General features: G+C 53.2%; 1 protein-coding gene across 1 annotated transcript; it reads right to left on the bottom strand.

The window, feature by feature from the left end:
- Positions 1 to 1424: 1424 nt before the first annotated feature.
- On the bottom strand, positions 1425 to 21338 carry LOC144590710 (uncharacterized). Its single transcript, XM_078395133.1, has 3 exons — positions 21268 to 21338; positions 10554 to 11060; positions 1425 to 7402 (listed from the first exon to the last, which is right to left on the bottom strand). The coding sequence occupies exon 3, from the start codon at positions 7255 to 7257 to the stop codon at positions 2440 to 2442; it is 4818 nt and encodes a 1605-aa protein (XP_078251259.1). The 5' UTR covers positions 7258 to 7402; positions 10554 to 11060; positions 21268 to 21338; the 3' UTR covers positions 1425 to 2439.
- Between the last annotated feature and the right edge of the window lie 3492 nt (positions 21339 to 24830).

Genomic DNA, 24830 nt, shown 5'->3' on the forward strand with positions numbered 1-24830 from the left:
TGATCTAAAAAGTATAGAAATATCAGGATGTATATTTTTATAAATTCTAAATAAAAACCTACTTACTAATGAACACGAAAGCATTAGCTCAAAATGGCTTTTTTTCTTGAAATAAAATAAATCTCAATCAAAAGGGTTCTTTAGTGCCTGTCACTTTCTGTTTTGCGTCTTTCTCGTTGATCCTCACACGTTCCGTCATTTATTGTTGCTCCTCTTGTTCCATTCTGTCCCTCACTGCCTCTCGATGTCTCTTCTGCTACTCACTCCCTTTCGATGTCTCCTCGCGTCGTTCATTCCTTGACCAAGCTGTGAATTGTTTGCTCCCTCCCCTTGGCATGATCTAAAAAGTATAGAAATATCAGGATGTATATTTTTATAAATTCTAAATAAAAACCTACTTACTAATGAACATGAAAGCATTAGCTCAAAATGGCTTTTTTTTTCTTGAAATAAAATAAATCTCAATCAAAAAGGTTCTTTAGTGCCTGTCACTTTCCGTTTTGCGTCTTTCTCGTTGATCCTCACACGTTCCGTCATTTATTGTTGCTCCTCTTGTTCCATTCTGTCCCTCACTGCCTCTCAATGTCTCTTCTGCTACTCACTCCCTTTCGATGTCTCCTCTTGGCATAATCTAAAAAATATAGAAATATCACGATGTATATATTTATAAATTCTAAATAAAAACCTACTTATTAATGAACACGAAATCATTAGATCAAAATGGCAATCTCTTTTTCTTGAAATAAAATAAACCTCAAAAAGGTTCTTTAGTACCTGTCACTTTCTGTTTTGCGCTCGTTATCGTTGATCCTCACACGTTCCGTTATTTATTGTTGCTCCTCTTGTTCCATTCTGTCCCTCACTGCCTTTCGATGTCTCTTCTGCTACTCACTCCCTCTCGATGTCTCCTTGCGTCATTCCTTCCTTGACCATGCTGTGACTTGTTTGCTTCCTCCCCTTGGCATGATCTAAAAAGTATAGAAATATCAGGATGTATATTTTTATCAATTCTAAATAAAAACCTACTTACTAATGAACACGAAAGCATTAGATCAAAATGGCATTTTTCTTCTTGAAATAAAATAAACCTCAAAGAAAAAGTTTCTTTAGTACCTGTCACTTTCTGTTTGCTTTCTTTCTCATTGATCCTCACACGTCCAGTTATTTGTTGTTGCTCCTCTTGTTCCCTTCTGCTCCTCAGTCTTTCGATGTCTCTTTGTGTCGTTCCTTCCTTGACCAAGCTGTGAATTGTTTGCTCCCTCCTCTTGGCATAATCTAAAAAATATAGAAATATTACGATGTATATATTTATAAATTCTAAATAAAAACCTACTTATTAATGAACACAAAATCATTAGATCAAAATGGCAATTTCTTTTTCTTGAAATAAAATAAACCTCAAAAAGGTTCTTTAGTACCTGTCACTTTCTGTTTTGCGTCCGTTCTCGTTGATCCTCACACGTCCCGTTATTTATTGTTGCTCCTCTTGTTCCATTCTGTCCCTCACTGCCTCTCGATGTCTCTTCTGCTACTCACTCCCTTTCGATGTCTCCTCGCGTCGTTCCTTCCTTGACCAAGCTGTGAATTGTTTGCTCCCTCCTCCTGGCACAAAAGCATTAGATCCTCACACGTCCAGTTATTTGTTGTTGCTCCTCTTGTTCCCTTCTGCTCCTCACTGTCTTTCGATGTCTCTTTGTGTCGTTCCTTCCTTGACCAAGCTGTGAATTGTTTGCTCCCTCCTCTTGGCATGATCTCAAAAATATTGAAATATCAATAGACAATAGACAATAGGTGCAGGAGTAGGCCATTCAGCCCTTCGAGCCAGCACCGCCATTCAATGCGATGATGGCTGATCACTCTCAATCAGTACCCTGTTCCTGCCTACTCCCTATACCTCCTCGTTCTCCCCATACCCCCTCATTCTAGCCCTTGCTGCTACTCGATGTCTCTTTGCTGTTGGTGACTCAATGCGAACCCAACGGGTCCGCGCCTGTGCAGTTGGGGCCAATTATAGACAATAGACAATTCCAGTGTATACAAGCCCAATCGCTCCAGCCTTTCAACATACGACAGTCCCGCCATTCCGGGAATTAACCTAGTGAACCTACGCTGCACGCCCTCCATAGCAAGAATATCCTTCCTCAATTGATCTAATACTTACGTTAGAAGGACTTTTCCATCTCCAGTGCCCGTCATCCGTGTGTGACGTTACAATGTGAACCCAACGGATCCGCGCCTCTAAAGTCGGTGCCCGTTGATCTACTACTTACGTTAAAAGGCCGCTGGTTCTGTGCGTGACGCTCAACGCCTAATTGGTCCGGGTTCACGTGGTGCATTCTGATTGGCTCCTGCCGCTCCTCCACACGTGCGGCCGATTAATATGCTCTGACCTCCCGCTCGACGCCTCATTGGTCCAGGTCCCACTTGGGGAGTCATTGCTCAGCGAAGCACGCTTCGAATGACAACATTCTTCGTTGATATCGTATCCTTCAGGAAAACTTTGACATTTTCCCTAGCCTTTCCTCGGCTAAGAGCCACATACAATTGACCATGCTGAAATACCGGTTTCTCCAGGTATATCAACACTTTTTCCATGGTCTGTCCTTGTGCTCTGTGGATTGTCATAGCAAAACACGTCTGAACGGGGAATTGTCTCCGCTGAAAGGGAATGTCTTCGCCTTCTGTCAAAGTAAGCGGTATCCTAGGAATCATCACAATTTCATTTCTGAAGGCTCCAATGGTGATTTTTGCAACGATCAAGTTATTGTGTAGCTGTTCCACAATCATCCTCGTTCCGTTGCATAGTCTTGGTGGTGCCAAATTCCTCATTAAAATGATCGGAGATCCCTTTTTCAACTCCAATTTGTGCGGTGGTAATCCAGAGATCTCCACTGAATCGAGGAATTCTGTTGGGAAGTGAGTAGCATCAGTTCCCTCAGTCACAGCATTGAACGAAAGGTATGTCTTCATGATCCCTGGGAAGCATCTGATACATCTAGAATTGATGCTCCTCATAATGTCATTCAGCGGAACCAAGATACAATTGTTAGAAAATAATTCGGCAGGATTGTCGAAGGTGGGATATATAAAATCCATGCAATCCTCCAGTGATCTTCCAGCTAGAACCATGTCTTGTGGGATTTCAATCTCATCGTCTTCATTTTTCAAAATCCTGTCTTCTCCAACATTCAGCAAAAATTGAGAATAGTCGTCTTCTCCATCTCCCAATCGCATATTCCTCTTCAAGTTGAACATGGTGAAAGTCCTCCACAAGTAGGATTTCTTGATGCATGAATTTTCAATATCAGCATCGTTTCCCCTTTTCACAACAGGAAGGAGTTGTCTAAAATCACCACAACAAACGGTAATAATACCGCCAAAAGGCTCATCCTTGGTGCATATATCCCGAAGAGTTCTATCCACGGCTTCGAAGCTCTCCCTCCTAATCATCGGACACTCATCCCAAACAATCAGTCTCACTTGCCTGATCAACTGTGCCGTGTAGGAATTCTTTTCAATGTTGCACATTGTATTCTCGCTCACTTCGATGGGTATCTTGAAGCGAGAATGTGCAGTTCTTCCACCAGGCATCAATGTAGCAGCTATCCCAGAGGATGCTACAGCAAAAGCAACATCACCTTTACCTCTAACTTTGGAGAGGATCAAATTTGTGAGAAATGTCTTTCCCGTTCCTGCTGGGGAATCAATGAAAATCATTGAAGGAACATTCCTATCCAAGCAGCCGCACACATGGTCATACACGACTCTTTGCTCAGCATTCAGCATCGGCTCCTTCTCTGCAACAAACTGCTGTTGTTCAGGCACACTATACTGCAACTCATGCAGCAATTCTGGATTGTCAACAATGTTCATCCTTCCATTTCTTGGTTTGGGCAAATGAAAGTATTCCAGGGTCTTGTTATAATTCGCAAGCTTGTCTTGAATATACAACAGAGCTTGATCATGATGCCTCTCATCAATCATGATATTTTGATGACTGCTTAGTGTCGATTCTTTTTCAAGGAAATTCTCAGACATGGAATTTTTGAAGCGATCCCATAGTTGTCGAGGATTGTTGACCTCGTCGTTCATCAGCAAAACGACAAATAAATCTCTTATTGCACCAGGGAGCTTTGTCTTCTCAGCATCTTCCATCGTCTGTCGCCAATGGTCATCATCTTGCAACAAACCTCTTTCTATGCAGACGTCTTTGAATGAAGAAAGAATATGTCCATCATGTGTCCTTAATGAATCAAAGGATACTGGCCCTTTTACGTGATGGAGAAGCAGTCTCAAGTAGTACAGATCACCACATCTTGGAGAAACTGTATACACACGTCCCAGAACGTTGACTTCAAAAAAACCTGGAAAATCCTCCACTATCTTTCCAACCTTCCTTCTTTGCCATTTCTTCTTGTTCCACGTGTAAAACCGGGGAACATCAGTGTAATACAAAGTCCGTGCAAATTGATCTCGAGAACACAATTCCATGAATGCAGTTAAAGTTGTTCTCGCGAAATCATCATTTCTCACCCGCTGAACAGCATCGGCTGTGATAACGACTCGTTGTTCTTCTGGTAGATGTACCTGGAGTCGAATGACAGGAGGGTGTCTCTCATGAGTTGTAAATCCAAGGATTGATCCCACTGCTTCTGATGGACCAATGTATCTTCCAGTCAAGTACTGTATAATCTCGTCATCCCTGTTAAGTCCAAAAACTGCTTGATCACTCCCCTTCAAGGTGTACTTGATGACGTATTTGACCGACTTGACAGAGGAGCATATCTCAACATTCAAGTGACATTGGAACAACTTCAAGAGTTGAGCATTATAGGGCACAACCCATTCAGAAGTAATAGGTCGATGCCGGCGTCGTTCTTGATGTCCTTGAAATCCTCCCATATCCGGAGATCTTCTCCTGTACATAGGATATGAATCATCTCCACACCTTGTGCTCTCGATAAATGGCTTCGGGAATCTTTTATTGCATCTTCCATTCTTCCAACACTGAGAGGTGTGTTTGCAGTACGGTCCATGAATCATGTGCTTTAGTACCAATCCATGCAGCTCGGGATCTAACTGCGGGTCTGGTATTTCAGCTTGCACAAATCTGTCAACATCTCGTGGCCGTGGCTTATTCGCTTCGTCAAGCCACAGCAGACAGTGCAAATGAGGCAGTCCTCTCTTCTGATATTCCACAGTCAAGACAAAAGCTATACAATTTCCAAAGAGGCCATCCGGTCCAGTAAGGCACTTGATGAAGAGTTTTCTTTTCAGATCGAAGACCCTTGTAATCAAGTCTGGTCTATCACACGGCTGCTGATTCAAAAAGAGGCCGCGTTGGATCTCGCTCCACTTCGGATTGCAAGTCATTGTAATGAAAAACGAAGCAGTGCCGTACTTCCGAACATACATCATGGCGTCCTGGCATCGTTCCATCATGTATCTCGGTCCACCGACAAATGTTGAGGAGAGGATTATGCGCTTTCCAATGTTATCCAAATCGTCATTATCATTTAAGGCATCCGTCAGGCCTTTGTAAGTTGTTGATCTCAACGATGCTTGATTTAGGCGAATATAATTGAGCCTATCGTTCTCAATCTTAGCAGCCATGTCGACGACATATTGTTGAAAGAGTCGTCCTCCTCTCAAAAGTTGGTTAAATTCATTATCACGATTCATGATCTTATAGGCATAATATCGCATCGCTGTCAACTTCCTGCTGTTACGCATTTTGAGTTGGTAATGCCATCCATCATCTCCAAGCGGAAAGAAAAGAACATATTGAAGACTATCATACGACCTGTGAGACTCTGAAATGATCCGCAGGCCTCCTCCTCTTTCTTTCAAGATAATGTGACGTGATGTTGCCTCAGGTTCATTATTGTTTGGTATTATGACAGCAACTTCATTGGCAATTTGTCTGTTAAATCTCCTTTCATGTTCAAATGGTGGCCGACGATCTGGATCAATGACGATGGATGCCTCTGGTAAATCTCGAATTCTATCCTTTGCCACTTTAATTGAATTAATGTAAGGGTTGTTTAGTCTCATCAAGTTTTCAAGCATCTCAACAATTTCCCTTTGAATACCAGCATCTTGCAGTATACCCATTCGCAATTCAACACTATCTTGAGGGTCCATAAAATAGATCTGCAAGAATTGACTTGGCTGGTCTAGGTCAGGCATCAATGGACCAATGTAATGATGAATCTGCCCTTGAATGATGACTGAAGGACTCCATCCAGGTCTTGGTGGCACAACTTCCTTGGCACCGAATGACGTCATTTGAAAGAGGCAGTTGTATTGTCTAATATTCTTTCTGAACTCTTTTGCTTGTGGTGTGTCAATTGTGTACAATTTCATCAATTCATCAGGTAGTGTGCAGAGAGGAGCAATGTTTACCTTACCCTGCATGCAGCAAAAGTTTGCAGTTTCTCCAGAGAAACGGTACGCTCGACACTGAGGGCAAATCTTGGTCATTTCACCAACATCAGCAGATAGATTTCTCCTTGCGATTTGTACATTTCTTCTTCTTTTCCTGGCCCGCTCTTCAGCCACTCTTCTAGTTCTTTCATCTCCCATCTCTTGTCTCCTTTTGTTTTGCGTGCTCTCAAGTTGATCCTCAACACTCTCAGTCATTTCTTGTTGCATCTCTTGTTCTCTTCTGTGTTGTATTCTTTTTTGGTTATCCCTGAGACGTTCATTTCTTACTTGTCGAGTTTCTTCACTCCTTGTATCTTGTGCTCTCTTTCGGAGATGCTTGAGACGCTCAGTCTTTTCTTGTTGCGTCTCTTCTTCTCTTCTGTGTTGAATTCTTTTTTGGTTATCCCTGAGACGTTCAGTTCTTACTTGTCGAGTTTCTTCACTCCTTCTATCTTGTGCTCTCTTTTGGAGATGCTTGAGACGCTCAGTCGTTTCTTGTTGCGTCTCTTGTTCTCTGCTGTGTTGCATTCTTGTTTGCTCATCCCTGAGACGTTTAGTTCTTGCTTGTTGTGTTTCTTCACTACTACTCTCTTGCGCTCTCTTTTGAAGATGCTCAGTCGTTTCTTGTTGCGTCTCTTCTTCTCTTCTGTGTTGCATTCCTTTTTGGTTATCCCTGAGACGTTTAGTACTCGTTTGTGGCATTTCTTCACTACTACTCTCTTGCGCTCTCTTTCGAAGATGCTCAGTTGTTTCTTGTTGCGTCTCTTCTTCTCTTCTGTGTTGCATTCCTTTTTGGTTATCCCTGAGACGTTTAGTACTCGTTTGTTGCATTTCTTCACTACTACTCTCTTGCGCTCTCTTTCGATCTCTTTTTTGGCCTTCCTTGAGATGTCCCGTTTTTTCTTGTTGCCTTCTAATTTCTGCCTGTTGACGTCTGCTAATGTTCGTTGACCATCCTGCACCTCGTTTTCTCCCTCTTCTTGGCATGATGTTAAAAACAAACAGATATTGATCAGGTGGGGGGGGGGGGGTGGGAGTTGAGGGATACAGAGGGTGAGTGAGGAAGGGTGTTAGACCAATGCAGGAGAGGTTTGGGGGACTTTCAAGGAGGGATCAGGGGTGGATGGATTGGGTGAGTGGGTGGGTGAAGGAGGGGGGATAAAGGGGGTTGCGGGGGATGGAGGATAAGAGTGAGAGGTGGGTTGTGGGGGGGCGGAGAGGATGATAACGGGTTGACGGGGCAATGGAGTGGAGAGTGGGGCTCTTAAAAAAAAATCTGAAACCAATTTAAGTTAATGCAGCACAGGTTTGGGGTAGTTTTAAGGGGGATTGAGGGGGGAATGGAGTTCGTGAGTGGGGCTCTCAAAAAAATCCTAAACACAATTTCAGCTAATGCAGGTTTAGGGGAGTTTTATGGGGGGTGGGTGGGGGGGAATGGGGTGCGTGAATGGAAGGATGGAGTGGTTGAGTAAGGGGAGGGTGGTAGACCAATGCAGTGGAGGTTTGGGGGAGTTTTAAACGGGGTTCAGGGGGAATGAATTGGGTGAATGGGGTGGAGGAGGGGGGATAAGGGGGCTGAGGGAGATGGGAGTGTGTGATTGGAGGATAAGGGGAATTGATTTGGGTTGTGGGGGGGTGATAAGTGGGGTTGAGGGGGTGTGGATGGAGTGGGTGAGTGGGGCTCTTAAAAAAAAAAAGGAAACCAATTTAAGTAAATGCAGCACAGAATTGGGAGAGTTTTAAGAGGGATTGAGGGGGGAATGGAGTGTGTGACTGGAGCTCTGTAAAATCTTAAACACAATTTCAGTTAATGCGACAGAGGTTTGGGGGAGTTATAAGGGGTTTCAGGTGGGAATGCAGTGTGTGAGTGGTGGAGGGAGGGGGGATGGAGTGGCTGAGTGTTAGACCAATGCAGTAGAGGTTTGGGGGAGTTTCAAAGGGGGTTCAGGGGGGATGAATTGGGTGAATAGAGGGGGGGATAAGGGGGCTGAGGGGGATGGAGTGGATGAGAAGAGGATAAGGGGGGATGAGGTGGGTTGTGCGGGGGATGATAAGTGGGATTGAGGGTGTGTGGATGGAGTGGGATTGTGGGGCTATTAAAAAAAACCTGAGACCAATTTAAGTAAATGCAGCACAGGTTTGGGGGAGTTTTAAGGGAGATTGAAGGGGGTATGGAGTGCCTGAGTGGGGCTCTCAAAAAAATCCTAAACACAATCTCAGTTAATGCAGGTTTGGGGGAGTTAAGGGGGTTTCAGGTGGGAATGGAGTGTGTGAGTGGGGGAGAGGGGGGATGGAGTGGCTGTGTTAGACCAATGCAGTAGCGGTTTGGGGGAGTTTCAAAGGGAGTTCAGCAGCGATGAAATGGGTGAATGGAGTGTGGAAGAGGGGGGGATAAGGGGGCTGGAGTGGGTGAGAAGAGGATAAGGGGGCTGAGGTGGGTTATGGAGGGGATGATAAGTGGGGTTGAGGGGGGTGTGGATGGAGTGGGTGAGTGGGGCTCTTAAAAAAACCCTGAAACCAATTTAAGTTAATGCAGCACAGGTTTGGGGGAGTTTTAAGGGAGATTGAAGGGGGAATGGAGTGCGTAAGTGGGGCTCTTAAAAAAATCTGAGACCAATTTAAGTTAATGCAGCACAGGTTTGGGGGAGTTTTAAGGGGGATTGAAGAGCATGAGTGGGGCTCTCAAAAAAATCCTAAACACAATTTCAGTTAATGCAGGAGAGGTTTGGGGGAGTTTTATGGGGGGGTGGGTGGGGGGGAATGGGGTGCGTGAGTGGAAGGATGGAGTGGTTGAGTAAGGGGAGGGTGTTAGACCAATGCAGTGGAGGTTTGGGGGAGTTTTAAAGGGGGTTCAGGGGGACTGAATTGGGTGAATGGGGTGGAGGAGGGGGGTATAAGGGGGCTGGAGTGGGTGAGGGGAGGATAAGAGGGTTGAGGTGGGTTGCAGGGGGGATGGTAAGTGGGGTTGAGGGGGGTGTGGATGGAGTGGGGCTCTTAAACAAAAAACTGAATCCAATTTAAATTAATGCAGCACAGGTTTGGGGAGTTTTAAGGGGGATTGAAGGGGGAATGGAGTGCGTGAATGGGGCTCTGAAGAAAGATTTGGGGGAGTTTTAAGCGGGGGGGGGGGGGGGTTGAGGTGGGAATTGAGTGCCTGAGTGAGGGGGATGGGGTGGCTGCGTAAGGGGAGGTGTTAGACCAATACAGTCGAGGTTTGGGGGAGTTTTAAAGGGGGTTCAGGGGGAATGGAATGGGAGATGGAGAGAGGATAAGGAGGATAGTGGGTGAGGGGAGGATAAGAGGGTTGAGGTGGGTTGCAGGGGGGATGATTAGTGGGGTTGAGGGAGTATGGATGGAGTAGGTGAGTGGGGCTCTGAAAAAAATCCTAAACACAATTTCAGTTAATATAGGAGAGGTTTGGGGGAGTTTTAAGGGCGGGGGGGTTAGGTGGGAATGGAGTGCCTGAGTGAAGGGGGTTGAGGTGGGAATGGAGTGGCTGAGTAAGAGGAGGGTGTTAGACCAATGCAGTGAAGGCTTGGGGGAGTTTTAAAGGGGGCTCAGGGGGGATGAATTGGGTGAGTGGAGGGGGGGATAAGGGGGCTGAGGAGGTTGGAGTGGGTGAGGGGACGATAAGGCAGGTTGAGGTGGGTTGTGGGATGATAAGTGGGGTTGAGGGGGTGTGAATGGAGTGGGTCTCTTACAAACACCTGAAACCAATTTAAGTTAATGCAGCACAGGCTTGGGGGAGTTTTAAAGGGGATTGATGGGGGAATGGAGTGCAAGAGTGGGGCTCTGAAAAAACCATAAACAAAATTCCAGTTAATCCAGGAGAGGTTTGGTGGAGTGTTAACGGGAGATTGAGGTGGGAATGGAGTGCGTGAGTGGGGATGGAGTGGCTGAGTGTGGGGAGGGTTTTAGACCAATGCAGTAGAGGTTTTTTGGGGAGTTTTAAAGGGGGTTCGGGGGGATGAATGTGGGGAGGTGGAGGGGGGATTGAGAGAGTGAGTTGAGTTCTCAAATGAAACAAATCTAAATGAGGAAAAATGAAATTATTTTTATGTTTAAAAAACAAAGCGTTTTTTTCTTTAAATCGTTTTTTAAAGTGAAATAATCCTATGAAAACGTACTTTTTTGACAAAAAAGAAATCAATGCTTTTTGAAATGAAGCGTTTTTCTTTGAAAATGAAAAGAATATAAATGAAGGCGACGTTTTATTTTACTCCCTCACGTGGTACACCAACCAATGGGGCGTCGAGTGCGAAGTGGGAAGCTGAACAGAAAAAGGCAACGTTCACTCACTAAAAAACCCTCCCCGAAGTATGAAATAGAAATAAAACAATCGGAAATGAGGAAAAATGAAATGCAAGTAATGTTAAAAAGACAAAAAAAATTTAGAGCACAAAACGGCAAACCTCCCTAACTAAAGAAAGCCTCCCCTAGGTAAAAACTAAAAAGAAACGAAAGTAAATAAGGTAAAATGAAATGGACTTTATGTTTAAACAAAGCGATTTGCTTTAAATAAAATATCAATGGAAATGAAGCTTATCTTGTATTGCACAGCAGCAGCCAAAGCTCGACGTCTCAGCACGAACCAGACAGTTCAGCAGCAGCGAGAGCTTTCAGGGGGACACGCCCTGTCGTACAAATAAGAGCGTCGGCGATCCTCTCACGTGGGGGGGGGGGGGGTGAGCGGGGGAGCGCATTAGTGAAAGGTCCGGGGGGGGGGGGCGGGGGAGCGCATTAGTGAAAGGTCCGGGGGGAGCGCATTAGTAGAGGTTTGGGGGAGTTTCAAAGGGGGTTCAGGGGGGATGAATTGGGTGAATGGAGGGTGGAAGAGAGGGGGGTAATGGGGCTGGGGGATGGAGTGGGTGAGAAGAGGATAAGGGGGTGGGTTGTGGGGGGGGATGATAAGGAGTTGAGGGGGTGTGAATGGAGTGGGTGAGTGGGGCTTGTAAAAAAAAAACCTGAAACCAATTTAAGTTAATGCAGCACAGGTTTGGGGGAGTTTTAAGGGGGATGAAGGGGGGAATGGAGTGCGTGAGTGGGGCTCTGAAGAGGGGAGGGAGGAGGGGAGGGAGGGGGAACTCCCCTTTTCCCAGTACCCCTCTTTCCCCGTTGGGCCCGTCCCCGTAGGGTTTCCATTGTAACCGGGAGGGGGGGAGGGAGGGTGGAAGGAGGGGGGAGGGGGAGAGGGGTGGAAGGGTGGAGGGATGGGGGGAGGGAGTGGGGGAGGGTCGGATGGAGGGAAGGAGGGAGGGGTGAGTTAGGGGCTGAGTGGTGATGGAGGTTGAGATTGAGGGGGGAGAGAGTGGGGATGGAGGTGGGAAGGAGGGGGGAGGAAGAGGTTGAGGGGGAAGTGGGACCTCCCCTTTTCCCAGTACCCCTCTTTCCCCCACCACCAAGCCCCCACCGCAACGACCCCTGTTGTCCCCCTACCCAGTCCCCATTCTCAGACCACCCCGCATTCTCTTGGAATAAAAAAAAATGCTTTAAAAAAAAGTGCTTTTTAATTGCTTGTTTTGAAACATTCGCGGTTAAGTGCTGGTTTTGAAACATTCGCGGCTACTTAGTGCTTCTGTCAGTTGCTTTTCGAGGGAGGGAGTAGGGAGGTGTGGAGGGGGGAGGGGAGGGGGAGGGAGGGGGGGAGGGGGGTAGGGGGGAGGGGGAGGGAGGGGGGAAGGGGAGGGAGGGGGAGGGAGGGGGGGAGGGAGGGAGAAGGGAGGGAGGGGGGAGTGAGGGGGAGGGAGGGGAACCTCCCATTTTCCCAGTACCCCTCTTTCCCCATTGGGCCCGTCCTCGTAGGGTTTCCATTGTAACCGGGAGGAGGGGAGGGAGGGAGGAGGGAGGTGTGTAGGTGTGGAGGGAGGAGGGGAGGGGAGGGGGAGGGGAGGGGAGGGGGGGAGGGGGGAAGGGGGGAGGAGGGAGGGAGAGGGGAGGGAGGGGGGTAGGGGGGAGGTAAGGGGGAGGGAGGGGGAGGGGAGGGGGGAAGGGGGAGGGAGGGGGATCTCCCCTTTTCCCAGTACCCCTCTTTCCCCGTTGGGCCCGTCCTCGTAGGGTATCCATTGTAACCGGGAGGAGGGGAGGGAGGGAAGGAGGAGGGAGGTGTGGAGGGAGGAGTGGAGGGGAGGGAGGGGGAGGGGAGGGAGGGGGGTAGGGGGGAGGGGGAGGGAGGGGAAGGGGGGAGGGGGAAGGGGGTAGTGAGGGGGACCTCCCCTTTTCCCAGTACCCCTCTTTCCCCGTTGGGCCCGTCCTCGTAGGGTTTCCATTGTAACGGGGAGGGGGGAGGGAGGGTGGAAGGAGGGGGGAGGGGGAGAGGGATGGAAGGGTGGAGGGAGGGGGGAGGGATTGGGGGAGGGAGGAATGGAGGAAAGGAGGGAGGGGGGAGTTAGAGGGGAGGGAGGGGGGAGGGAGTTGGGGAGGGAGGGGGAGGAGGGGGGGAGGGAGTGGGGATGGAGGTGGGAAGGAGGGGGGATGAAGGGGTTGAGGGGGGAAGGGGGACCTCCCCTTTTCCCAGTACCCCTCTTTCCCCATTGGGCCCGTCCTCGTAGGGTTTCCATTGTAACCGGGAGGGAGGGGGGAGGGAGGTGTGGAGGGAGGTGTGGAGGGAGGAGGGGAGGGGGAGGGAGGGGGGTGGGGAGGGGGGAAGGGGAGGGGGGAGGGAAGGGGGGAGCGGGTAGGGGGGAGGGGAGGGAGGGGGATCTCCCCTTTTCCCAGTACCCCTCTTTCCCCGTTGGGCCCGTCCCCGTAGGGTTTCCATTGTAACCGGGAGGGGGGGAGGGAGGGTGGAAGGAGGGGGGAGGGGGAGAGGGATGGAATGGTGGAGGGAGGGGGGAGGGAGTGGGGGAGGGTGGGATGGAGGGAAGGAGGGAGGGGGGGAGTTAGGGGCTGAGTGGTGATGGAGGTTGGGATTGAGGGGGGAGGGAGGGGGGGAGGGAGTGGGGATGGGAGTGGGGATGGAGGTGGGAAGGAGGGGGGAGGAAGGGGTTGAGGGGGGAAGTGGGACCTCCCCTTTTCCCAGTACCCCTCTTTCCCCCACCACCAAGCCCCCTCCGCAACGACCCCTGTTGTCCCCAGTCCCCATTCACAGACCCCCCCCCCCATTCCCTCTCTCCCCCATACAGTGCTTTTTTCGAAACATTCGCGGTCACATAGTGCTTCTCACTGTAGCACCCATCTCAAACAAGCATTGGGAGGATGGGAGGGAGGGAAGGGGAGGGAGGAGGGAGGTGTGGAGGGAGGAGGGGAGGGAAGGGGGGAAGGGGAGGGGGGGAAGGGGGGGAGGGAGAGGGGAGGGAGGGGGGATGGGATGGGGGAAGGGGGGAGGGAGGGGGACCTCCCCTTTTCCCAGTACCCCTCTTTCCCCGTTGGGCCCGTCCTCGTAGGGTTTCCATTGTAACCGGGAGGAGGGGAGGGAGGGAAGGGGGAGGGAGGGAGGAGGGAGGTGTGGAGGGAGGAGGGGAGGGGAGGGAGGGGGAGGGGAGGGAGGGGGGTAGGGGGGAGGGGGAGGGAGGGGGAGGGGAGGGGGAAGGGGGTAGTGAGGGGGACCTCCCCTTTTCCCAGTACCCCTCTTTCCCCGTTGGGCCCGTCCTCGTAGGGTTTCCATTGTAACCGGGAGGAGGGGAGGGAGGGAAGGGGGAGGGAGGGAGGAGTTAGGGGAGGAGGGGTGAGGGAGGTGGGGAGGGAGTTGGGGAGGAGGGGGGGAGGGAGTGGGGATGGAGGTGGGAAGGAGTGGGGAGGAAGGGGTTGAGGGGGAAGGGGGGAGGGAGGGAATAGGGGGGGAGGGAGTGGGGATGGAGGTGGGAAGGAGTGGGGAGGAAGGGGTTGAGGGGGGAAGGGGGGGAGAGAGGGAATAGGGGCCCCATGCTGATCTGTGTATGTTAAGTGACTTGCACAACTTTAAAAAACTGGCAGTTGCCTTTCGCAACAATGTTGCAACAATCTCACACAAGCATTGTGACGTCACAAGCTGAAGATGTAAATTTAAAACCGAGCTGATCTCTCATTGGTGCACGGGTGCCATTGTGACATCACGCGCTGAAGCCCCTTCAAGAAAAGGGTTAGAAATGAAAATTTAAACTTTAATATCTCTCTAGCTTTAAAAAGGTAGCTTCAATTTGAACGAAAGTACTTACAATAGTTGCCCATGTTAATGGTGAATATGGCGGTACAAAAATCGTAGCGCTTTGGTGTACCGTCAGGGAGGAGTAGGGTTTGTAAGTTATATGGACAGAAACTCTTCGGAATCTTCCGTACATACACATATACATACATACATACGGAATGTTGGACCGCAGAGTTTTAGTAGTATATAGACTAGACCGAGTGGGCCCGTTGGGCCCGTCCTCGTAGGGTTTCCATTGTAACCGGGAGGGGAGGAAAGGGGGAGGGTTAGGGGAGGGAAGGGGGAGGGAGGAGGGGAGGGAGGGGAGGGGGGAGGGGGGAAGGGGGGAGGGAGAGGGGAGGGAGGGGGGTAGGGGGGAGGGAGGGGGGAGAGGGGGGGATGGGAGGGGGGAGGGGGGAAGGGAGGAGGGAAGGGGGGAGGGAGAGGGGAGGGAGGTGGGTAGGGGGGAGGGAGGGAGGGGGACCTCCCCTTTTCCCAGTACCCCTCTTTCCCCGTTGGGCCCGTCCTCGTAGGGTTTCCATTGTAACCGGGAGGACGGGAGGGCGGGAAGGGGGAGGGAGGGAGGAGGGAGGTGTGGAGGGAGGAGGGGAGGGGAGGGAGGGGGGAGGGGAGGGAGGGGGGTAGGGGGGAGGGGGAGGGAGAGGGGAGGGGGGAGGGGAGCGGGAAGGGGGGAGGGAGGGGGACCTCCCCTTTTCCCAGTACTCCTCTTTCCCCGTTGGGCCCGTCCTCGTAGGGTTTCCATTGTAACCGGGAGGGGGGAGGGAGGGAGGAGGGAGGTGTGGAGGGAGGAGGGGAGGGTGAGGGAGGGGAGGGGGAGGGGGGAAGAGGGGTAGGGGGGAGGGGAGGGAGGAGGGGAGGGAGGGGGAACTCCCCTTTTCCCAGTACCCCTCTTTCACCGTTGGGCCCGTCCCCGTAGGGTTTCCATTGTAACCGGGAGGGGGGGAGGGAGGGTGGAAGGAGGGGGAGAGGGGTGGAAGGGTGGAGGGAGGGGGGGAGGGAGTGGGGGAGGGTCGGATGGAGGGAAGGAGGGAGGGGTGAGTTAGGGGCTGAGTGGTGATGGAGGTTGGGATTGAGGGGGGAGAGAGTCGGGATGGAGGTGGGAAGGAGGGGGGAGGAAGAGGTTGAGGGGGAAGTGGGACCTCCCCTTTTCCCAGTACCCCTCTTTCCCCCACCACCAAGCCCCCACCGCAACGACCCCTGTTGTCCCCCTACCCAGTCCCCATTCTCAGACCCCCCCCCCATTCTCTTGGAATAAAAAAAAATACTTTTTTTAAAAAAGTGCTTTTTAATTGCTTGTTTTGAAACATTCGCGGTTAAGTGCTTTTTAAAAAAACATTCGCGGTTAAGTGCTGGTTTTGAAACATTCGCGGCTACTTAGTGCTTCTGTCAGTTGCTTTTCGAGGGAGGGAGTAGGGAGGTGTGGAGGGGGGAGGGGAGGGGGAGGGGAGGGGGAGGGGAGGGGGGAAGGGAGGAGGGAGAGGGGAGGGAAGGGGGTAGGGGGGAGGGGTAGGGAGGGGGGAGGGGGGAAGGGGAGGGAGGGGGGAAGGGGAGGGGGAGGGAGGGGGGGAGGGAGAAGGGAGGGAGGGGGGAGGGAGGGGAACCTCCCATTTTCCCAGTACCCCTCTTTCACCATTGGGCCCGTCCTCGTAGGGTTTCCATTGTAACCGGGAGGAGGGGAGGGAGGGAAGGGGGAGGGAGGGAGGGAGGAGGGAGGTGTGGAGGGAGGAGGGGAGGGGGAGGGGAGGGGGGGAGGGGGGAAGGGGGGAGGAGGGAGGGAGAGGGGAGGGAGGGGGGGAGGTAAGGGGGAGAGGGGGGAAGGGGGAGGGAGGGGGATCTCCCCTTTTCCCAGTACCCCTCTTTCCCCGTTGGGCCCGTCCTCGTAGGGTTTCCATTGTAACCGTGAGGAGGGGAGGGAGGGAAGGGGGAGGGAGGGAGGAGGGAGGGGTGGAGGGAGGAGGGGAGGGGAGGGAGGGGGAGGGGAGGGAGGGGGGAGGGGGAGGGAGGGGAAGGGGGGAGGGGAGGGGGAAGGGGGTAGTGAGGGGGACCTCCCCTTTTCCCAGTACCCCTCTTTCCCCGTTGGGCCCGTCCTCGTAGGGTTTCAATTGTAACCGGGAGGGGGGAGAGAGGGTGGAAGGAGGGGGGAGGGGGAGAGGGATGGAAGGGTGGAGGGAGGGGGAGGGATTGGGGGAGGGAGGGATGGAGGGAAGGAGGGAGGGGGGAGTTAGGGGGGAGGGAGTTGGGGAGGAGGGGGGGAGGGAGTGGGGATGGAGGTGGGAAGGAGGGGGGATGAAGGGGTTGAGGGGGGAAGGGGGACCTCCCCTTTTCCCAGTACCCCTCTTTCCCCGTTGGGCCCGTCCCCGTAGGGTTTCCATTGTAACCGGGAGGGGGGAGGGAGGGTGGAAGGAGGGGGGAGGGGGAGAGGGATGGAATGGTGGAGGGAGGGGGGAGGGAGTGGGGGAGGGTGGGATGGAGGGAAGGAGGGAGCGGGGGAGTTAGGGGCTGAGTGGTGATGGAGGTTGGGATTGAGGGGGGAGGGAGGGGGGAGGGAGTGGGGATTGAGGTGGGAAGGAGGGGGGAGGAAGGGGTTGAGGGGGGAAGTGGGACCTCCCCTTTTCCCAGTACCCCTCTTTCCCCGTTGGGCCCGTCCCCGTATAGTTTCCATTGTAACCGGGAGGGGGGGAGGGAGGGTGGAAGGAGGGGGGAGGGGGAGAGGGATGGAATGGTGGAGGGAGGGGGGAGGGAGTGGGGGAGGGTGGGATGGAGGGAAGGAGGGAGGGGGGGAGTTAGGGGCTGAGTGGTGATGGAGGTTGGGATTGAGGGGGGAGGGAGGGGGGGAGGGAGTGGGGATGGAGGTGGGAAGGAGTGGGGAGGAAGGGGTTGAGGGGAGAAGGGGGGGGGAGGGAGGGAATAGGGGCCCCATGCTGATCTGTGTATGTTAAGTGACTTGCACAACTTTAAAAAACTGGCAGTTGCCTTTCGCAACAATGTTGCAACAATCTCACACAAGCATTGTGACGTCACAAGCTGAAGATGTAAATTTAAAACCGAGCTGATCTCTGATTGGTGCACGGGTGCCATTGTGACATCACGCGCTGAAGCCCCTTCAAGAAAAGGGTTAGAAATGAAAATTTAAACTTTAATATCTCTCTAGCTTTAAAAAGGTAACTTCAATTTGAACGAAAGTACTTACAATAGTTGCCCACGTTAATGGTGAATATGGCGGTACAAAAATCGTAGCGCTTTGGTGTACCTTCAGGGAGGAGTAGGGTTTGTAAGTTATGGACAGAAATTCTTCGGAATCTTCCGTACATACACATATACATACATACATACGGAATGTTGGACCGCAGAGTTTTAGTAGTATACTAGAAAAGAGGGCCCGTTGGGCCCGTCCCCACACCCCCCATTCTCACTCCCCCAGCCCCACTCTTACTCTCCAAGTGTGCCCGTTGGGCCCGGAAAAGAGGGCCCGTTGGGCCCGTCCCCACACCCCCCATTCTCTCCTCCCCCAGCCCCACTCTTACTCTCCAAGTGTGCCCGTTGGGCCCGTCCTCCTGATCTGTGTATGTCAAGTGACCACTATAGCCTTCATTCTTTTTTTTTTTCCCTAATCAGATGTTTGTTTGTTTTTTCCTAATCAGATGTGCAGTACTTTGGTCAACGTGGGTTGTTTTTAAATGTGCTATACAAATAAAACTGACTTGACTTGACTTGACTTGCAATAACAAAAAAGACTTCTTGGAAGCTTTTCGAAACAATGTAGCCGTCACAAGCTGAAAACTAAATCCTTGCTGAAAACTAAATCCTTTTCTGGAAACTTTTGGAAACAAATGTAGCCCCTTGAAGAAAAGGGTTAGAAATGAAAAATTTAAACTTTAATATCTCTCTAGCTTTAAAAAGGTAGCTTCAATTTGAACGAAAGTACTTACAATAGTTGCCCAGGTTAATGGTGAATACGGCGGTACAAAAATCGTAGCGCTTTGGTGTACCGTCTAGGAGGAGTAGGGTTTGTAAGTAATCTTCCGTACATACACATATACATACATACATACGGAATGTTGGACCGCAGAGTTTTAGTATTATATAGACTAGACCGAGTGGGCCCGTTGGGCCCGTCCTCGTAGGGTTTCCATTGTAACCGGGAGGGGAGGAAAGGGGGAGGGTTGGGGGAGGGAAGGGGGAGGGAGGAGGGGAGGGAGGGGGGGAGGGGAGGGGGGGAGGGGGGAGGGAGAGGGGAGGGAGAGGGGAGGGAGGGGTAGGGGGAAGGGAGGGGGGAGAGGGGGGGATGGGAGGGGGGAGGGGAGGGGGGAAGGGAGGAGGGAAGGGGGGGAGGGAGAGGGGAGGGAGGTGGGTAGGGGGGAGGGAGGGAGGGGGACCTCCCCTTTTCCCAGTACCCCTCTTTCCCCGTTGGGCCCGTCCTCGTAGGGTTTCCATTGTAACCGGGAGGGGGGGAGGGAGGGAGGAGGGAGGTGTGGAGGGAGGTGTGGAGGGAGGAGGGGAGGGGGAGGGAAGGGGGGAGGGGAGGGGGAGGGGGGAAGAGGGGTAGGGGGGAGGGGAGGGAGGGAGGGGAACTCCCCTTTTCCCAGTACCCCTCTTTCCCCGTTGGGCCCGTCCCCGTAGGGTTTCCATTGTAACCGGGAGGGGGGGAGGGAGGGTGGAAGGAGGGGGAGAGGGGTGGAAGGGTGGAGGGAGGGGGGGGAGGGAGTGGGGGAGGGTCGGATGGAGGGAAGGAGGGAGGGGTGAGTTAGGGGCTGAGTGGTGATGGAGGTTGGGATTGAGGGGGGAGAGAGTGGGGATGGAGGTGGGAAGGAGGGGGGAGGAAGAGGTTGAGGGGGAAGTGGGACCTCCCCTTTTCCCAGTACCCCTCTTTCTCCCACCACCAAGCCCCCACCGCAACGACCCCTGTTGTCCCCCTCCCCTGTCCCCATTCTCAGACCCCCCCCCCATTCTCTTGGAATAAAAAAAAAACTTTTTTAAAAAAAGTGCTTTTTAATTGCTTGTTTTGAAACATTCGCGGTTAAGTGCTTTTTTAAAAAACATTCGCGGTTAAGTGCTGGTTTTGAAACATTCGCGGCTACTTAGTGCTTCTGTCAGTTGCTTTTCGAGGGAGGGAGTAGGGAGGTGTGGAGGGGGGAGGGGAGGGGGAGGGAGGGGGGAGGGGAGGGGGGAAGGGGGGGAGGGAGAGGGGAGGGAAGGGGGTAGGGGGGAGGGAGGGGGGAGGGGGGAAGGGGAGGGAGGGGGGAAGGGGAGGGGGAGGGAGGGGGGGAGGGAGAAGGGAGGGAGGGGGGAGTGAGGGGGGAGGGAGGGGAACCTCCCATTTTCCCAGTACCCCTCTTTCCCCATTGGGCCCGTCCTCGTAGGGTTTCCATTGTAACCGGGAGGAGGGGAGGGAGGGTGGAAGGAGGGGGGAGGGGGAGAGGGATGGAATGGTGGAGGGAGGGGGGAGGGAGTGGGGGAGGGTGGGATGGAGGGAAGGAGGGAGGGGGGGAGTTAGGGGCTGAGTGGTGAAGGAGGTTGGGATTGAGGGGGGAGGGAGGGGGGAGGGAGTGGGGATGGAGGTGAGAAGGAGGGGGGAGGAAGGGGTTGAGGGGGGAAGTGGGACCTCCCCTTTTCCCAGTACCCCTCTTTCCCCCACCACCAAGCCCCCTCCGCAACGACCCCTGTTGTCCCCCTCCTCAGTCCCCATTCTCAGACCCCCCCCCCCCCCCATTCTCTCTCTCCCCCAGACACACTCTCAGTGCTTTTTTCGAAACACTTGCCCCGGTGGCCCACGAGCATAGGGGCCCAATGCTGATCTGTGTATGATAAGTGTATGATAAGCATTGGGAGGATGGGAGGGAGGGAAGGGGAGGGAGGGAGGAGAGAGGTGTGGAAGGAGGGGGGAAGGGGAGGGGGAACGGGGGGGAGGGAGAGGGGAGGGAGGGGGGATGGGATGGGGGAAGGGGGGAGGGAGGGGGACCTCCCCTTTTCCCAGTACCCCTCTTTCCCCGTTGGGCCCGTCCTCGTAGGGTTTCCATTGTAACCGGGAGGAGGGGAGGGATGGAGGAGGAGGTGTGGAGGGAGGAGGGGAGGGGGGGAGGGGAGGGGGAGGGAGAGGGTTAGGGGGGAGGGGGAGGGGGGAGGGGAGGGGGGAAGGGGAGGGAGGGGGACCTCCCCTTTTCCCAGTACCCCTCTTTCCCCGTTGGGCCCGTCCCCGTAGGGTTTCCTTTGTAACCAGAAGGGGGGGAGGGAGGGTGGAAGGAGGGGGGAGGGGGAGAGGGATGGAAGGGTGGAGGGAGGGGGGGAGGATGGAGGGAAGGAGGGAGGGGGGGGGAGTTAGGGGAGGAGGGGTGAGGGAGGTGGGGAGGGAGTTGGGGAGGAGGGGGGGAGGGAGTGGGGATGGAGGTGGGAAGGAGTGGGGAGGAAGGGGTGAGGGGGGAAGGGGGGGAGGGAGGGAATAGGGGCCCCATGCTGATCTGTGTATGTTAAGTGACTTGCACAACTTTAAAAAACTGGCAGTTGCTTTTCGCAACAATGTTGCAACAATCTCACACAAGCATTGTGACGTCACAAGCTGAAGATGTAAATTTAAAACCGAGCTGATCTCTCATTGGTGCACGGGTGCCATTGTGACATCACGCACTGAAGCCCCTTCAAGAAAAGGGTTAGAAATGAAAATTTATACTTTAATATCTCTCTAGCTTTAAAAAGGTAGCTTCAATTTGAACGAAAGTACTTACAATAGTTGCCCATGTTAATGGTGAATACGGCGGTACAAAAATCGTAGCGCTTTGGTGTACCGTCTGGGAGGAGTAGGGTTTGGACCCTTCAAGAAAAGTGTTAGAAATGAAAATTTAAACTTTAATATCTCTCTAGCTTTAAAAAGGTAGCTTCAATTTGAACGAAAGTACTTACAATAGTTGCCCATGTCAATGGTGAATACGGCGGTACAAAAATCGTAGCGCTTTGGTGTACCGTCTGGGAGGAGCAGGGTTTGTAAGTTATGGACAGAAATCTTCGGAATCTTCCGTATATACATACGGAATCTTCCGTATATACATACGGAATGTTGGACCGCAGAGTTTTAGTATTATACTAGACCGAGTGGGCCCGTTGGGCCCGTCCTCGTAGGGTTTCCATTGTAACCGGGAGGGGAGGAAAGGGGGAGGGTTGGGGGAGGGAAGGGGGAGGGAGGAGGGAGGGGAGGGGGGGAGGGGGGAGGGAGAGGGGAGGGAGGGGGGTAGGGGGGAGGGAGGGGGGAATGGGAGGGGGAGGGGGGAAGGGAGGAGGGAAGGGGGGGAGGGAGAGGGGAGGGGGGAGGGAGGGAGGGGGACCTCCCCTTTTCCCAGTACCCCTCTTTCCCCGTTGGGCCCGTCCTCGTAGGGTTTCCATTGTAACCGGGAGGGGAGGGCGGGAAGGGGGAGGGAGGGAGGAGGGAGGTGTGGAGGGAGGAGGGGAGGGGAGGGAGGGGGGAGGGGAGGGAGGGGGGTAGGGGGGAGGGGGAGGGAGAGGGGAGGGGGGAGGGGAGGGGGAAGGGGGGAGGGAGGGGACCTCCCCTTTTCCCAGTACTCCTCTTTCCCCGTTGGGCCCGTCCTCGTAGGGTTTCAATTGTAACCGGGAGGGGGGAGGGAGGGTGGAAGGAGGGGGGAGAGGGATGGAAGGGTGGAGGGAGGGGGGGAGGGATTGGGGAGGGAGGGAAGGAGGGAGGGGGGAGTTAGGGGGGAGGGGGGAGGGAGTTGGGGAGGGAGGGGGAGGAGGGGGGGAGGGAGTGGGGATGGAGGTGGGAAGGAGGGGGGATGAAGGGGTTGAGGGGGAAGGGGGACCTCCCCTTTTCCCAGTACCCCTCTTTCCCCGTTGGGCCTGTCCTCATAGGGTTTCCATTGTAACCGGGAGGGGGGGGGGAGGGAGGAGGGAGGTGTGAAGGGAGGAGGGGAGGGGGAGGGAGGGGGGGAGGGGAGGGGGAAGGGGAGGGGGGAAGGGGGTAGGGGGAGGGGAGGGAGGGGGATCTCCCCTTTTCCAGTACCCCTCTTTCCCCGTTGGGCTCGTCCCCGTAGGGTTTCCATTGTAACCGGGAGGGGGGGAGGGAGGGTGGAAGGAGGTGGGAGGGGGAGAGGGATGGAAGGGTGGAGGGAGGGGGCAGGGAGTGGGGGAGGGTGGGATGGAGGGAAGGAGGGAGGGGGGGAGTTAGGGCTGTGTGATGATGGAGGTTGGGATTGAGGGGGGAGGGAGGGGGGGAGCGAGTGGGGATGGAGGTGGGAAGGAGGGGGGAGGAAGGGGTTGAGGGGGGAAGTGGAACCTCCCCTTTTCCCAGTACCCCTCTTTCCCCCACCACCAAGCCCCCTCCGCAACGACCCCTGTTGTCCCCCTCCCCAGTCCCCATTCTCAGACCCCCCCCATTCTCTCTCTCCCCCAGACACACTCTCAGTGCTTTTTTCGAAACACTTGCCCCGGTGGCCCACGAGCATAGGGGCCCAATGCTGATTTCTGTATGTTAAGTGACTTGCAATAAAAAAAAATACTTTAAAAAAAGATAAGTGCTTTTTAAGTGCTTGTTTTGAAACATTCGCGGTCACATAGTGCTTCTCACTGCGATCTGTTAGTGGTGCTTTTCGAAACAATGTAGCACCCATCTCAAACAAGCATTGGGAGGATGGGAGGGAGGGAAGGGGAGGGAGGGAGGAGAGAGGTGTGGAGGGAGGGGGGAAGGGGAGGGGGGAACGGGGGAAGGGGGAGGGAGAGGGGAGGGAGGGGGGATGGGATGGGGGAAGGGGGAGGGAGGGGGACCTCCCCTTTTCCCAGTACCCCTCTTTCCCCGTTGGGCCCGTCCTCGTAGGGTTTCCATTGTAACCGGGAGGAGGGGAGGGAGGGAGGAGGGAGGTGTGGAGGGAGGAGGGGAGGGGGGGAGGGGAGGGGGGAAGGGGGAGGGAGAGGGTTAGGGGGGAGGGGGAGGGGGGAAGGGGAGGGAGGGGGACCTCCCCTTTTCCCAGTACCCCTCTTTCCCCGTTGGGCCCGTCCCCGTAGGGTTTCCTTTGTAACCAGAAGGGGGGGAGGGAGGGTGGAAGGAGGGGGGAGGGGGAGAGGGATGGAAGGGTGGAGGGAGGGGGGGGAGGATGGAGGGAAGGAGGGAGGGGGGGGAGTTAGGGGAGGAGGGGTGAGGGAGGTGGGGAGGGAGTTGGGGAGGAGGGGGGAGGGAGTGGGGATGGAGGTGGGAAGGAGTGGGGAGGAAGGGGTTGAGGGGGGAAGGGGGGGAGGGAGGGAATAGGGGCCCCATGCTGACCTGTGTATGTTAAGTGACTTGCACAACTTTAAAAAACTGGCAGTTGCTTTTCGCAACAATGTTGCAACAATCTCACACAAGCATTGTGACGTCACAAGCTGAAGATGTAAATTTAAAACCGAGCTGATCTCTCATTGGTGCACGGGTGCCATTGTGACATCACGCGCTGAAGCCCCTTCAAGAAAAGGGTTAGAAATGAAAATTTAAACTTTAATATCTCTCTAGCTTTAAAAAGGTAGCTTCAATTTGAACGAAAGTACTTACAATAGTTGCCCACGTTAATGGTGAATATGGCGGTACAAAAATCGTAGCGCTTTGGTGTAACTTCAGGGAGGAGTAGGGTTTGTAAGTTATGGACAGAAATTCTTCGGAATCTTCCGTACATACACATATACATACATACATACGGAATGTTGGACCGCAGAGTTTTAGTAGTATATAGACTAGAAAAGAGGGCCCGTTGGGCCCGTCCCCACACCCCCCATTCTCACTCCCCCAGCCCCACTCTTACTCTCCAAGTGTGCCCGTTGGGCCCGGAAAAGAGGGCCCGTTGGGCCCGTCCCCACACCCCCCATTCTCTCCTCCCCCAGCCCCACTCTTACTCTCCAAGTGTGCCCGTTGGGCCCGTCCTCCTGATCTGTGTATGTCAAGTGACCACTATAGCCTTCATTCTTTTTTTTTTTCCCTAATCAGATGTTTGTTTGTTTTTTCCTAATCAGATGTGCAGTACTTTGGTCAACGTGGGTTGTTTTTAAATGTGCTATACAAATAAAACTGACTTGACTTGACTTGACTTGCAATAACAAAAAAGACTTCTTGGAAGCTTTTCGAAACAATGTAGCCGTCACAAGCTGAAAACTAAATCCTTGCTGAAAACTAAATCCTTTTCTGGAAACTTTTGGAAACAAATGTAGCCCCTTGAAGAAAAGGGTTAGAAATGAAAAATTTAAACTTTAATATCTCTCTAGCTTTAAAAAGGTAGCTTCAATTTGAACGAAAGTACTTACAATAGTTGCCCAGGTTAAT

The sequence above is a fragment of the Rhinoraja longicauda genome, unplaced genomic scaffold (assembly GCF_053455715.1).
Source record: "Rhinoraja longicauda isolate Sanriku21f unplaced genomic scaffold, sRhiLon1.1 Scf000262, whole genome shotgun sequence".
Lineage (NCBI taxonomy): Eukaryota > Metazoa > Chordata > Chondrichthyes > Rajiformes > Arhynchobatidae > Rhinoraja > Rhinoraja longicauda.

Bases quoted from the DNA above. Each gene is read 5' to 3' on its own strand.
- LOC144590710 (XM_078395133.1), bottom strand. From the start codon at position 7,257: ATGCAACAAACGAGTACTAAACGTCTCAGGGATAACCAAAAAGGAATG.